General features: G+C 42.9%; 1 protein-coding gene across 4 annotated transcripts in view; it reads left to right on the forward strand.

The window, feature by feature from the left end:
* Window positions 1-15,273, forward strand: part of LOC110529217 (inverted formin-2) — a 28,334-nt gene that overhangs the window by 8,890 nt on the left and 4,171 nt on the right. For 3 of the 4 annotated variants that reach the window (XM_036985165.2, XM_036985164.2, XM_036985166.2), the window contains exons 2-17: window positions 1,968-2,383; window positions 2,486-2,601; window positions 2,887-3,046; window positions 4,425-4,458; window positions 4,626-4,767; window positions 4,854-4,986; window positions 5,131-5,862; window positions 6,013-6,152; window positions 6,308-6,369; window positions 12,234-12,336; window positions 12,507-12,592; window positions 12,685-12,785; window positions 12,896-12,966; window positions 14,475-14,653; window positions 14,750-14,873; window positions 15,028-15,192. In XM_036985165.2, coding sequence (XP_036841060.2) covers window positions 1,987-2,383; window positions 2,486-2,601; window positions 2,887-3,046; window positions 4,425-4,458; window positions 4,626-4,767; window positions 4,854-4,986; window positions 5,131-5,862; window positions 6,013-6,152; window positions 6,308-6,369; window positions 12,234-12,336; window positions 12,507-12,592; window positions 12,685-12,785; window positions 12,896-12,966; window positions 14,475-14,653; window positions 14,750-14,873; window positions 15,028-15,192 — 2,745 coding nt within the window. In that variant the 5' untranslated portion in view covers window positions 1,968-1,986. Of the gene's footprint in view, window positions 1-1,967; window positions 2,384-2,485; window positions 2,602-2,886; window positions 3,047-4,424; window positions 4,463-4,625; window positions 4,768-4,853; window positions 4,987-5,130; window positions 5,863-6,012; window positions 6,153-6,307; window positions 6,370-12,233; window positions 12,337-12,506; window positions 12,593-12,684; window positions 12,786-12,895; window positions 12,967-14,474; window positions 14,654-14,749; window positions 14,874-15,027; window positions 15,193-15,273 lie in introns of those variants that run through there. The other variant, XM_036985168.2, reaches the window with a different exon arrangement.

Below are 15,273 nucleotides of genomic sequence, written 5' to 3' on the forward strand. Positions count from 1 at the left end.
AACATGAATGTATTTTAACTTGGAAAAATTGTGTCACTTCTCTTGTGTTCTGTGCAAGCAGAGTCAGGGTATATGCAGCAGTTTGGGCCGCCTGGCTCGTAGCGAACTGTGTGAAGACCATTTCTTCCTAACAAAGACCGTAATTAATTTGGCAGAATTTTACATAATTATGACAACATTGAAGGTTGTGCAATGTAACAGCAATATTTAGACTTAGGGATGCCACCCGTTAGATAAAATACGTAACTGTTCCGTATTTCACTAAAAGAATGAACGTTTTGTTTTCAAAAAGGATAGTTTCTGGATTTTACCATATTATTGACCTAAGGCTCGTATTTCTGTGTTTTTATTATATTATAATTAAGTCTATGATTTGATATTTGATAGAGCAGTCTGACTGAGCGGTGGTAGGCAGCAGAAGGCTCGTAAGCATTCATTCAAACAACACTTTTGTGCGTTTGCCAGCAGCTCTTCACTGTGCTTCAAGCATTAAAATGTTTATGACTTCAAGTCTATCAACTCCTGAGATTAGGATGGCAATACTATAGTGCCTATAAGAACATCCAACAGTCAAAGGTATATGAAATTCAAATGGTATAGAGTGAAATAATTCCTATAATAACTACAACCTAAAACTTCTTAACTGAGAATATTGAAGAGTCATGTTAAAAGGAACCATCAGCTTTCATATGTTCTCATGTTCTGAGCAGGGAACTTAAACGTTTGCTTTTTTACATGTTACATATAGCAATTTTACTTTCTTCTCCAACACTGTGTTTTGGCATTATTTAAACCAAATTGAACATCTTTCATTATTTATTTGAGACTAAATTGATTTTATTTATGTATTATATTAAGTTAAAATAAAAGTGTTAATTCAGTATTGTTGTAATTGTCATTATTACAAATATATATATAAAAATCGGCCAATTAATCGGTATCATCTTTTTTTGGTCCTCCAATAATCGGTATCGGAGTTTAAAAATCATAATCAGTCGACCTCTACAAGCGACAGCAACCAACTTCAGCATTTTAGACAATGCTAACGCTGCATTCATAGCATCTCATATATTCGTAAATGTGAACATACAACTGGGAATAATCCACTTCAATGCCCCTCCAAATCTTAATTGATAGGTGGAACTCTTGTGTCATTTCATCCTGAGCTCCGACTTCTCCCACATGATGAACTCTGACGTCACCTAGGCTCTTAGAAAAAAAAGGGTTCCGACAGGGTTCTTCGGTTGTCCCCATAGGAGAAGCCTTTTTGGTATCCACTCTGTGAAAAGGGTTCTACATGGAATCCAAAAGGGTTCTACCTAGTACCACAAAAGGGTTCTACAAAGGGTTATCCTATGGGTTATCCTATAGATAGCACCTAGTATACTAAGGAAATTACCTCAATAACAGCATTATTTGCTGTTAAATGCAACAACAAAACATTATTTATAAAAATACATCTATTAATATTGTTTCTGAACACTATAAATTGGTTATGAGCATGATAGCTGTACTTTTAGTTTATGGTTGACACAGCTTGTTTGCCATTAGCCAATTAGGGGTTCTCACCAAGTTCAAAGCATGTGAATGGACACAACTTGTTGCTCCCAGTTCACAAGTAGGATTTTCAGAGTTTCAGCATAAAAGGATGTTTGTTTTTCTTTTACGCTTCCTGAGTTCAGAGGAAGTTCCTCTTCGGGCAGTTCCTGATGAGTTCCTCTTCTTTTACCCCCCCTGAGGTCAGAGGAGGTTCTTCTTCAGGCAGGTCTTTGACAATGGAGACCCTGCTTTCACGATCTCCAATTTTAGTGTTGTGTATCTTTCCAATAATGCTTTGTAGTTCCTCCAAATCAAACCAATGCATAGTTTACAGACTTATTTTTACATTTATTTTCAATTGTTGTGGGTCTCTGTTTCACTCTTATGTGTCACAACACGAACATTGCCCGATTTTTTTCTACCTCTAGCTCACCTTTATTGGTTGCCATGGCAGCCAAGGCATCCAAAGGGAAGTGGGAGGCCCTAAAGGAGCACCTGACCAGCAGCCCCCCAGACCCAGATGCTCACCTAGAGGCCAACTTGGAGAACGCAGATCCAGAGCTATGCATACGACTGCTACAGGTACCCACGGTGGTCAACTACTCAGGGCTGCGGAGGCGTCTGGAGGGGAGTGACCAGGACTGGATGGTGCAGTTCCTGGAGCTCAATGGGCTGGATCTGCTGATGGAGGCCCTGGAGAGGCTGTCTGGCCGGGGTTGTGCCCGCATCGCTGACGCCATCCTCCAGCTCACCTGTGTGGCCTGTGTGAAGGCAGTGATGAACTCCTCCGCTGGGCTGCACTTTATACTGGACAATGAGGGATACGTCAGGACCCTGTCACAAGGTGAGAAAGAAGGGTGGCAAGAGTTTTGGCAAAGGCCTGTCTGTCTGCCTGTCTGTCTGTCTGTCTGCCTGTTGGAACATGATCTCTTTTTTTGATTGGCAGCACTGGACACGTCCAACACCATGGTGAAGATGCAGGTGTTTGAGCTGCTGGCAGCCCTCACCATGTTCAACCCACAGGGACACCACCTGGTCATGGACGCCCTGGATCACTATAAAGTAAGGTGTAACCCTGCCATCACCTTTTTTTATTCATAACAGCATAAATATACACAAAGACTAATTCTGATAATTATTTTCATATGGTTTACTTTCAAAGCAAATGTCAGCTGAAGCAGCATTGACACCCCCTTGAATTCATACAAAGTATTAAAGGAGGCCTGTGAAAATGTATTGTACCTCGTCTAAGATAAGGAAAACCTACTTTAGATAAGGCATCTCCCTGCTCTTCATGAATTAGGGATGCTGACTTATGTTATCTTCATAACTATATATCTTTGTCAGAGTGTGAAGATCCACCAGTACCGCTTCAGCGTCATCATGAACGAGCTGCATGCGACGGACAACGTGCCCTATATGGTCATCCTCATGAGTGTGGTCAACGTGATCATCTACAGGGTACAGGACCTGAGGAAGAGGGACAAACTACGCAAAGAGTTCATCGGTATCACTACCTCTTCATCATGATTTTTCAACACTCACATACATAGAGAAGCACGGGTGTGAATGGAAGAAAAGAAACAAGGAGACCCTTTCACTACCTCCAATTTTAGTTTTGTGTATCTTCCCAATAATGCCTTTTCTTATTTAGATTCACGTATTGTTTCTTGAGAAAGGTTTCCATTGCCATGTATATGTCTACTTGACCTTCCAATACTGTTGCCCAGGAAACGGAGAGGCTTAAGGAGTGTCTGTAGCCCTTTAAAGATCAACCATGCACAAATGTATTACTAGTATCAAGAAGTACCACCATAATGCTTATATACAGTAGCCTACATAGTGTAGAGTGCTTCATATGTTGAAAAATCTATCATAATGATGAAGATATTGCAGTCGTTATAAACAATGGCTTGAATACAGGAAATAGAGATGGACATTCATACAATTAAGAATTAGAGTACTAGAATGGTCATGAACCTTCTTATGATGGCGTTAAGGTCAGCCATTTTGGTCAGGGAGTTGGTCAACCATGGTTTGCCCGTGCTGCGATAAGATATTGTGTAAAATAATGAATTTGAAGAATTTATCTGCACTGTATGTTTGTTAGTTTGATATCCAGCCAGTTTTAGAGGAATGATTCCATTAATTTGTTTAATTGCCAGTATGCCAATATCCAAACAATGCAGTCCACAGCCATACGCTGGCGGAAATCAATAGATGATATGACTTAGAAAAGTTGTAAATGCAACAAGCACTGATATTGTATCAAACAATAGGGCGGCAGGTAGCCTAGCCGTTAGCGCAGTGTGATAGTAACCGAAAAGTCGCTGGTTTGAATACCCGACCCAACAAGGTGAAAAATGTGCCGATGTGCCCTTGAGCAAGGTATTTAACCCTAATTTGCTCCAGTGGCGCTGTACTACTATGGCTGATCCTGTAAACCAACACATTTCACTGCACCTATCAGCAAAATAGTAAAACATATTTTTTAGATTCATTATATATACACTGTATACACAATAGCATGTTGACATGTTCTGTTTAAATATATTTTAGATGATTTTTATACAAAAAAAATGGTATAAAACATGTTTAAACAGTATTTATGACAATATTGTAGTTTGACAATAATTATATTACACAATTTATGATATATATCACATGCCTTACTTTATAAGTAAAATCAGGATTATGCCTCTACTGCCATTAATTCAATTAGACTGGTTTGGATTTCTCCCTGTCCAATATGGCTGCCATTTTCATCCCATTGTAGAACTTTTAGGATTTGTAACATAGCCACTCTAGTAATTGAATGGGATCTCTATGTGGACATGTCAAACTGAATGAAAATGTCTAACTGTGATTTATTCTTTGTCTCGCAGGGCTACAATTACTGGATTTACTTCCAAAACTGAGGTAAGTTGAGTCTTTTGCAAAATACATTTTTATTTATTTCAAATATATATAAACTTTTTCGGAATTAGCAAATGCTCTGTTATGCACAGCACACCAATTTTCTTTCACACTGTTACTTGTTTTTTCCTGTGGAAATACTTATTTGTGTATGTTTTTGTGTGTTACAGGGAGACGGATGATGTGGACCTGAACATCCAGTGTGAGACCTTTGAGGACACCATGGCATATGATGATGCTGAGATGGAGAGCATGTACGGAGGTATTGACATGAGCAGTCACCAGGAAGTCTTCGCCATACTCTTTACCAAAGTAAGCACCAATTAAGGGTGTATTTATTTGTAATTAAAACCCACAGCAGATAATACAAGTAATTTAACCCCCTCCCCTCGCTCCAGGTGAGTAGCTCCCCTGCCTCGGTGCAGTTGCTGTCCATCCTGCACGCGCTGTTGTTGTTGGGGCCGGAACACAGCGAGGTGTGGCTGGCCCTGGAGGCCCTGGCTGACCGTGCTAGTCTGCTGGCACAGGAACGTGAGTCTGAGATCAATCACCTTCATAGTCCATAAAAACATCATTTTCACCATTTATTTAGTGTGGCCATGTACGCTGACATGTTTTGGCTGGTTTATATTATGTCACTCTGACATTGTCTCTGTGTGTGTGTGTGTTCTTTAGCTGAAGTTGACTCCACCGAGCGCTTGATGGAACGTCTGGTGTCCTCCAAGGCTCAGCAAGGGTTACCTAAGGTCAAGGTCAAGACCACAGACAGGGGCGTTCAGATAGACCTGAGAGAAAGATTGACCGATCATTTAGTCGTCCTCGTTAAAGGATCTACCTCCCCTGTTGCCACTGCACCCCCCCCTCCTTCTCCTCCTCCTCCACCACCACCACTACAAAGCATGGCAGCTTTCGGCACACCCCCACCCCAACCTCCGCCCCCACCACTTCTTGGCTTCTCTGGGATGCTGCCCCCTCCCCCTCCCCCGCCTCTCCCCGGTCTCCCTCCTACCCAACCTCATCTACCAGGGATGGGGTATGGGAGTCCACCGCCTCCCCCACCCCTGCCTGGCATGGGTCCCCCCCCACCACCACCCCTACCTGGCACAATGGGTCCCTACCCACCACCACCACCACCCCTGCCTGGGATGGGTCCCCCACCACCACCACCCCTGCCTGGGATGGGTCCCCCACCACCACCACCCCTGCCTGGGATGGGTCCCCCACCCCCACCACCACTGCCTGGTATGGGCCCCCCACCTCCCCCTTGTGGCGGTGACATGATTATGGCCCAGAGTGTGCAGACGCTGGGCCGATCCTACTATGCCCCTCCACCCAAGGCGGGCCGCTGCCCCACACTACGCATGAAGAAGCTCAACTGGCAGAAGCTGCCATCCAGAGTGGTGACTGGTAAGGGACCTGTCAGATTGTGTCACCATTGAATTAAACCAACAAATACAGTTGACCCTGACAAGTGCAAATTTGATACATTTCAACTCAAGGGTGTAGTGTATAAGGCATAATTCAAATACTGTACACCATTTTGTTCTTTTGCTCCAGACAGTCACTCCATGTGGACATCGGTACAGTCAGATTCTCTGGAGCCTGACTACTCCAGTATTGAGGAGCTCTTCTGTCTGCCAGTGACAGAGTCAAAGGCCAAAGGCAGCGCCCCTGCGGTCAAAAAGGAGCCCAAAGAGGTAGAGAGAGTAATCAATGTGGTCTTACCCCATCTCATTAGACTTTGAAATGGCCTTATAATCTCACTCTCTCTTCTCCCTTCATCATTATGGTCATTTTCCTTAACACATCCCCTGTTTTAATTTCAAGCATCACACTTTTTCTCCATCTACAGATTTCTTTCATCGATGCCAAGAAAAATCTCAACCTGAACATATTCTTAAAACAATTCAGATGGTGAGTATTTTCAGGCAAGAAATATGAAGAAGAGAGTCTTAGTAAAGGAGGCAACACAAGAATTGATAGGTACTGTAGAAGAGTGTTGAAATACAGTGCCTTCAGAAAGTATTCGCATCCCTTGACTTTTTGTTGTGTTACAGACAGAATTTAAAATGGATGACATTTTATGTCACTGGCCTACACGTACAACTCTATAATATCAAAGTGGAATGATGGTTTTTGAAATTTGTACAAATGAATTCAAAATGAAAAGCTGAAAATGTTTTGAGTCAATAAGTATTCAACTCATTGTAATGTCCGGGATGTAGTGGAGGAAGAAGTCAGACGCAGGAAACAGAGAGATCAGAGTAGCGATACTTCTTTATTCACCACACAGGTGAAAACGACGCCACTCAAAAAAATGCCCCAAAACACAGGGGAACTAAACAGTATACACGTATACGCTAAACCGTGACTTACAGGCATGCACTAGAGTACACATAAAACAATCCCGCACACCCAGCAGGCGGGCCGGCTGGATAATAAAGCCCAACTAATTAACCTAACTAAACACAGGTGTAACTAATAAACAGACAAGGGGGAGGAAAAGGATCAGTGGCAGCTAGTAGGCCGGTGACGGCGACCGCCGAGCGCCACCCGAACAGGAAGGGGAGCCACCTTCGGTAGGAGTCGTGACAGTTAGGTCAAGCCTAAATAAGATCAGGAGTAAAAATGTGCTTAACAAGTCACATAATAAGTAGCATTGGACTCACTTTGTGTGCAATAATAGTGTTTAACATGATTATTGTATGGCTACCTCACCTCTGTACACCACACATACAATTATCTGTAAGGTCCCTCAGTCAAGCAGTAAATATCAAACACAGATTCAACCACAAAGACCAGGGAGGGTTTCCAATGCTTCGCTTTGAAGGGCACCTATTGAAAAAGAAGGAAGCCTGTACAGAATTTAAATATTTCAAAATATGCATCCTCTTTGCAATAAAGTAAGTAAAGTAAGTTTTACTAAAGTAAAACTGCAAAAAATATGGCGAATAAATTAACTTTATGCCCTGAATACAGGTTAAAGTCTGCTTGAAAGAGCCGCTAAGCTGCTAACGTTAGCCATAAAGCTAACAAAGTTAGTCCCAGATGAGTTTTCCAATGGGGCCCTCTTTGTCTGGAGAGGTAAATGAACGGTTCCAGCGCTGTAGGAGTTGTATCTATTATTCTGTGTTTTAGGACAAACTGGATCACTCAGAGTTACAATGCGGCAATTGTTTGCTTGTCGAGGATTATAGGCTTGAGGTGGCTTCCTTGAGGTGGCTTCCAACCTACGTAAGAAATTGGGGAAAAACGCAGAGTGAAATGTTTACCTTTTCTACGCCGGTTGCTAGATGGCTTCCGCACATGTTGGATGCATCTCCGTCTTGTCGTTTGTCGTTATCGGACTGGCCGGTGTTGCCCGGAGTTTGTTCGCCAGGGGAGCCATCTCCTGCCTCTTCTCCCCAATCTGATAGCGGAGTCGAAGGAGCACAGCAAGAGGAGCATGGCAATCAACAATGGTCACATGTCACGAGCCGTGTAAGCCGAAGATAGCGGCCTGCCGCAAAGCAATACTACACTCCCAATGAGAGGCCTGGAGTAGATACAAACAACGAATAGTTTCACCGCCCTGGGGCCTGATCTTCCTGCACCTTCGTCACTGGGGTTACCTGTGTCTGCAGCCGCTGTGCCTACTCCGTATGGGCTTCAGGCAGAAGTCATCACACTTTTTGATGTATTGTGACTGCAGTTTCCTCTGCTTGGAGCAACAGTGAAGTGGGCAGGGCAGTATGGATTTCTTCTCTTACATCTGCAAGCAGAGTCTGAACATCAGACAGGATGGCATTGTCTCCCTAAATCTGTGCAATGGCTATTGCTGTAGGTTTCAGGAGTTTCAGGCTGCTTACCACTCTCCCACAAAATAAATCATCCAGGAGGATGCTCTTGATGGGGTTGTCCATATCGGCAGACTGTGATATGGACATTTCTTGGAGAGACTCCTTCCCCTCCAGGAGACTGTCAAACATGATGACAGCACCACCCCAACAGGTGTTGCTGGGCAGCTTCAATGTGGTGCTCTTATTATTCTCACTTTGCTTGGTGAGGTAGATTGCTGCTGTAACTTGATGACCCTTCACATACCTAACCATTTCCTTGGCTCTCTTGTAGAGTGTATCCATTGTTTTCAGTGCCATGATGTCCTTGGGTGGGTGTGATGTGAGGGTAGGACTCCTCCACTTTAGACCAAGCAGCATTGTCTGTGAAAATACCTTCTGTGGTCAAAGGTCATTGATGACTGCCTTTAGCTCACCTGCAATGTAGAGACCAGTGTGTCTGTTGTCCCTTGTGTCTGTGCACCTTGTGTCTGTGCACTAGAATACTGGTTGAAGGGTGGAAATATAGTTCATTATTCCTTGCCCACGAACATTTGACCACCCATCAGAGATGATTGCAATATAGTATCCATTTGCATGCATCCAGCAAATGAGTAGATAAAGCATGTCTGGTTGGAGGGGTGTATGCTGGGCGAAGAACATTCAGAAATCTCTTCCAATACATATTGCCTGTGAGCATCAGAGGTGAACTAGTTGCATACACAACTTGAGCAAGACATTCATCAGCATTTCTCTGACTATGTTCCTCCATTGAGTAAAAAAAAACTTTTGATTCCAGAAGGACAATGAGCTGTTGCTACTGATAAGGTGTCTGATTCATAATTTTCACCTCAAATAGAAGTAGAGGGACTTTTGTCAGAGGTTGTTTGTTGTGAGCGCTGAGGGAACATTATGCACTTGGCCAGATGATTCTGCATCTTTGTTGTATTCTACACATATGATTTGGCACAGTATTTGCAAATGTACACAGCTTTTCCTTCTACATTAGCTGCAGTGAAATGTCTCCACACATCAGATAGTGCCAGATCAGATTTATGTTGGTAAAAAACACAAAATAAACCCTATGTACAGATAAATAGTTAAGCAGTTAGATTAAACAACTCCTTTGTAAGATAAATGTTTTCAAATGAAACATGTATGGAAACAGGTGAATTAACACTCCTCATTTAGCAGGCTCAAGCAAGCTAGATCCCACATGGTAGCAAAAACTAACTAGCAGAAGTGGTTAGTTAGAAATAATTTAAACACACTTTGCTGTAGGCTACTATTTACTAATTAAGAAAAAATAATGCATGTCAAATAAAATATATTCACATCACCGAGTATAGTAATCAAAATTTACCAGAAAGAATGTAATCCTTGGCTTAGACAGTGTAGTAGTGTGGGCTCAATAGCATCTCATTAGGGTGGAAGATCTTAAGAATCAGCTGTACATGTGATGGAAGAGTGCACTGCACATGTGATGGAAGAATGCAGAGGGTTGCAATTCCATTGAATTGGGGATAGTTTAACCAAAATATGCCACAAGACCTAGAATTGCCTTAAAAAAGGTTCACTGTTATAAGCTTTTTTGAGGAATTTAATCAAAATTCACCAAATTCCAGGGCTTAAATTCCCATGGGAAATTTCGTACAAATTCCAGAAATTTACTGGAAAGTTTCCAACCCTTTGCAACCCTAGTTAAGAGGGATGAGGCAAAAGGAATGGAAAATAATTCTGGCTGCACAACCGATTGGCAAACGTACTACAAACTGAGAAATCATGTGACAACTGAATGAATAGAAGAATAAACTACACTATGAAACAAAGATAAATGACAAATAATGATAGTAAAAAGCACCGTCAATGAAATGCTGGGAAAAAAGGCCAACTAAGCTCCATCATTCATTGAATCAGATGGCTCATTCATTACAAAACTGACTGATATTCCCAACTACTTTAATAATTTTTTCATTGGCAAACTTGCCAGCAACATGCCAGCCACAAACGCTGACACTACACATCCAAATATATCTGACCAAATTAGGAAAGACAAGAATTGTAATTTTGAATTGTGAGTGAGGAAGAGGTGAAAAAATTATTGTTGTCTATTTTGAATTGTGAGTGAGTGTGGAAGAGGTGAAAAAATGATTGTTGTCTATCAACAATGACAAGCCACCGGCCGGGGTCTGACAACTTGGATGGAAAATGACTGAGGATAATAGCGGACGATATTACCAGTCCTATTTGCCATATCTTAAATTTATGCCTACTTGAAAGTAGGAGGGCAGCAAAAGTCATTCCGCTACCTAAGAATAGTAAAGCCCCCTTCACTGGCTCAAATAGCCCACCAATCATCCTGTTACCAACCCTTAGTAAAGTTTTGGAAAACATTGTGTTTGACCAGATACAATTCTATTTTACGGTAAACAAATTTACAACAGGCTTTCTGCACGCTTATAGGGAAGGTCATTCAACAAGCACTGCACTTACACAAATGACTGATGATTGGTTGAGAGAAATTGATGATAAAAAGATTGTGGGAGCCATTTTGTTAGACTTCAGTGAGTTTTTTGACATTATCCATCATAGTCTGCTGCTGGAAAAACGTATGTGTTATGGCTTTACACCCCCTGCTATATTGTGGATACAGAGTTACCTGTCTAACAGGACACAGAAGGTTTTCTTTAATGGAAGCCTCTCCAACATAATCCAGGTAGAATCAGGAATTCCCCATGGCAGCTGTCTAAGCCCCATACTTTCTTTCAATCTTTACTAACGACATATCACTTGGCTTTGAGTAAAGCCATTGTGTCTGTGTATGCAGATGACTCAACACTATTATACACGTCAGCTACTACAGCAACTAAAATGACTGCAACACTAAACAAAGAGCTGCAGGTAGTTTCAGAATGGGTGGCAAGGAATAAGTTAGTCCTAAATATTTCAAAAACTAAAAGCATTGTATTTGGGACAAATCATTGTGTAAATTTAGCAAGTTGAGGTGACTAAACTGCTTGGAGTAACCCTGTATCGTAAACTGTCATAGTCAAAACATATTGATACAACAGTAGCTAAGATGGGGAGAAGTCTGTCAATACTAAAGTGCTGCTCTGCTTTCTTGACAGCACTATTAACAAGGCAGGTCCTACAGGCTATAGTTTTGTCGCACCTAGATTACTGTTCAGTCTTGTAGTCAGGTGCCACAAAAGGGGACCTTTGAAAGGTATTAACATGTTGAAAATCACAGAGCTGTCTGTTTAAAACAACTAGCACACAGTTCAGAAACCCATGCATACCCCACAAAACATGCCACCAATGGTCTCTTCACAGTCCCCAAGTCCAGAACAGACCATGGGAGGTGCACAGTTATACACAGAGCCATGACAATATGGAACTATTCCACATCAGGTAACTGATGCAAGCAGTAGAATCTTTTTTTTTATTTTTTAAATACAGATAAAAATACACCTTCTGGAACAGCGGGGACTGTGAAGAAACACAAACATAGGCACAGTCACATGCATATATACACATTATATTTGTGTTGATTTTGTGTTGTAGATATGTGGTACTGGAGTATGGGCCTGAGGGCGCACACTTAATGTGTTGTGAATTCTGTAATGAATGCACTCTAATGTTTAAAAAAAAATTTTTTATAACTGCCTTAATTTTGCCAGACCCCAGGAAGAGTAGCTGCTGCCGTGGCATTAACTCATGGGGATCTTTAATAAATACAAATACAAAGTGTTATGTTTGCAGTAAATCCAACACATCACTGAGTACAACGGGTCATATTTTCAGGGATGGTGGTAGCTGCATCATGTTATGTCATTATGGGGTATTGTGTGTAAAATCAATTTAATCCATTTTGAATTCGGGCTGTAACACTACTAAATGTGGAATAAGTCAAGGGGTATGAATACTTTCTGAAGACACTGCAATTTGTATGTCCCCTAACAGCTCACATGAGGACATTGTGGCCATGATCCAAAAAGGGGACCGCTCCAAGTTCGATGTGGAGGTGCTGAAACAGCTACAGAAGCTACAACCAGAGAAGCATGAGGTGCGTGCCGGCACAGGAATCCCTGCCAAGTTCATTGGTTCATTTCAAGCGGCCACACTGTATTTCTAGATCTAAATACATTTCCCGTTTTGATAGGGACATAGTGTTGGGAACCAAATGTTTGTTGTCAGTTTATGTTCATAGAAAGTTTTTTTCTTCCCACCACTCAGATGGATAACCTCACGTCCTACCAGGGAGAGAGACAGAAGTTAGCTGGTGTGGACCAGTTTTATCTCCAGCTCCTAGCTGTTCCTTGGTAAAGTTCTCCACCTTTTTGCTGTTCAATGAGCTAGGACCCGATTCACCCTGGATGTTGACCTTGGTTGTGTGTATGTGTTTGACCCCCAGCTATGCCCTGAGGATCGAGTGCATGTTGCTGTGTGAGGAGATCAGCTCAGTGTTACAGATGATGCAGCCTAAAGCCGAGCTGCTGGATGAGGCCTGTGAGAGTAAGTCCAGGCACCAGGCTGGCTGCCCTACAACTCTCATCACCCCTACGACTAATTAAAATTCCTTTTATTTTATTCTCTTTAATCGGTTATTATTTCTATCCTATAAGGTCTGAGGGTGAGCACTCGACTGCCAAGCTTCTGCAAGCTCATTCTGGATGTTGGAAACTTTCTTAACTACGTAAGAATCCATAACATGTGATGCCATACAGTACTAAACTCGGCAAAAAAAGAAACATCATCTCACTGTCAACTGTGTTTATTTTCAGCAAACTTAACATGTGTAAATATTTAAATGAACGTAAGATTCAACAACTGAGACATAAACTGAACAAGTTCCACAGACATGTGACTAACAGAAATGGAATAATGTGTCCCTGAACAAAGGGGGGGGGGGGGGGGTCAAAATCAAAAGTAACAGTCAGTTTCTGGTGTGGCCACCATCTGCATTAAGTACTGCAGTGCATCTCCTCCTCATGGACTGCACCAGATTTGCCAGTTCTTGCTGTGAGATGTTACCCCACTCTTCCACCAAGGCACCTGCAAGTTCCTGGACATTTCTGGGGGGAATGGCCCTAGTCCACACCCTCCGATCCAACAGGTCCCAGACGTACTGAATGGGATTGAGATCCGGGCTCTTCGCTGGCCATGGCAGATCACTGACACTCCTGTCTTGCAAGAAATCACGCACAGAATGAGAAGTATGGCTGGTGGCATTGTCATGCTGGAGGGTCATGTCAGGATGAGCCTGCAGGAGGGGTACCACATGAGGCAGGAGGATGTCTTCCCTGTAACGCACAGCGTTGAGATTGCCTGCAATGACATCAAGCTCAGTCCGATGATGCTGTGACACACCGCCCCAGACCATGACGGACCCTCCACCTCCAAATCGATCCCGCTCCAGAGTACAGGCCTCGGTGTAACGCTGACTCATTTGACGATACACGCGAATCCGACCATCACCCCTGGTGAGACAAAACCGCGACTCGTCAGTGAAGAGCACTTTTTGCCAGTCCTGTCTGGTCCACCTATGGGTTTGTGCCCATAAGCAACGTTGTTGCCGGTGATGTCTGGTGAGGACCTGCCTTACATCAGGCCTACAAGCCCTCAGTCCAGCCTCTCTCAGCCTAATGCGGACAGTCTGAGCACTAATGGAGGGATTGTGCATTCCTGGTGTAACTCGGGCAGTTGTTGTTGCCATCCTGTACCTGTCCCGCAGGTGTGATGTTCAGATGTACCGATCTTATGCAGGTGTTGTTAGACGTGGTCTGCCACTGCGAGGACGATCAGCTGTTCATCCTGTCTCCCTGTAACACTGTCTTAGGCGTCTCACAGTAAGGACATTGGCCATGTCTGCAGAGTCAGTAGAAAGGCCTCTTTAGTGTCCTAAGTTTTCATAACTGTGACCTTAATTGTCTACCGTCTGAAAGCTGTTAGTGTCTTAATGACCGTTCCACAGGTGCATGTTCATTAATTGTTTATGGTTCATTGAACAAGCATGGGGAACAGTGTTTAAACCCTTTACTGTGAAGTTATTTGGATTTTTACCAATTATCTTTCAAAGACAGGGTCCTGAAAAAGGGACGTTTCTTTTTTTGCTGAGTTTATAACCAAACACAAAAAAGATGGTCTCACAACAACGTTGTTAGTTGTTAGTGAGAGAACTGTCTGTCTATCTCTGTTCTACAGGGGAGCCACACGGGGAACGCGGAGGGCTTCAAGATCGGAACCCTGCTAAAGCTCACTGAGACCAAGGCCAATAAAAGTCGCATAACTCTGCTCCACCACATCCTACAGGAGGCGGAGCAGAACCATGATGACCTCTTGAACCTTCCAGATGATTTGGAGATCTGTGAAAAGGCTGCTGGGTATTGGAAAAAGCTGTATACAACATTGTGGAGTCTAATCAAAGCTTCATACGGAGGCTATGCTAACCTTACCACGTTTATTGTTTACTTCCACAGTGTGAATCTGGAGTCTATCCAGACTGAGGTGAGCTCGCTCATCAAGCGATTGAAAGATTCAGAGAAGAAGGTGGCTTCCTCTTCTGTGGAGGACATCAAGGAGCAGTATCTAACGGCAATGCAGGTGGGTTGCAATACCTCTCCTCACCACCAGAGAGCAGGTGACTTTGTAGTTTCGCAAAAGCTCCCCTTTAATGGTTTTAGAGATTTGTGACTTCATCGTGATTGTTGCCAGATCATAACTAAATAAATCCCCCTGAATTGGCTGTCTACTCTAGGGAAGCCTGGAGGCCTGCAGGGAGCTGGAGGAGAGGTTTTTCTCCATTGACAGGAAGAAGGAGGATCTGGCACTGTATCTGTGTGAGGACTCATCCCGTCTCTCTCTGGAGGAGCTGTTCAGCACTATAAAGACCTTCAGGGGACTCTTCATCAAAGCTCTCAAGGTGAGAGAAACAAATAACTAATGGACCTACTTCACCTATTGACGTTCCTATATAAAACTTATCAATTTAAGTATATCTTTC

This window comes from Oncorhynchus mykiss, chromosome 8 (genome assembly GCF_057628025.1).
Source record: "Oncorhynchus mykiss isolate SJ-2025 chromosome 8, ASM5762802v1, whole genome shotgun sequence".
NCBI lineage: Eukaryota > Metazoa > Chordata > Actinopteri > Salmoniformes > Salmonidae > Oncorhynchus > Oncorhynchus mykiss.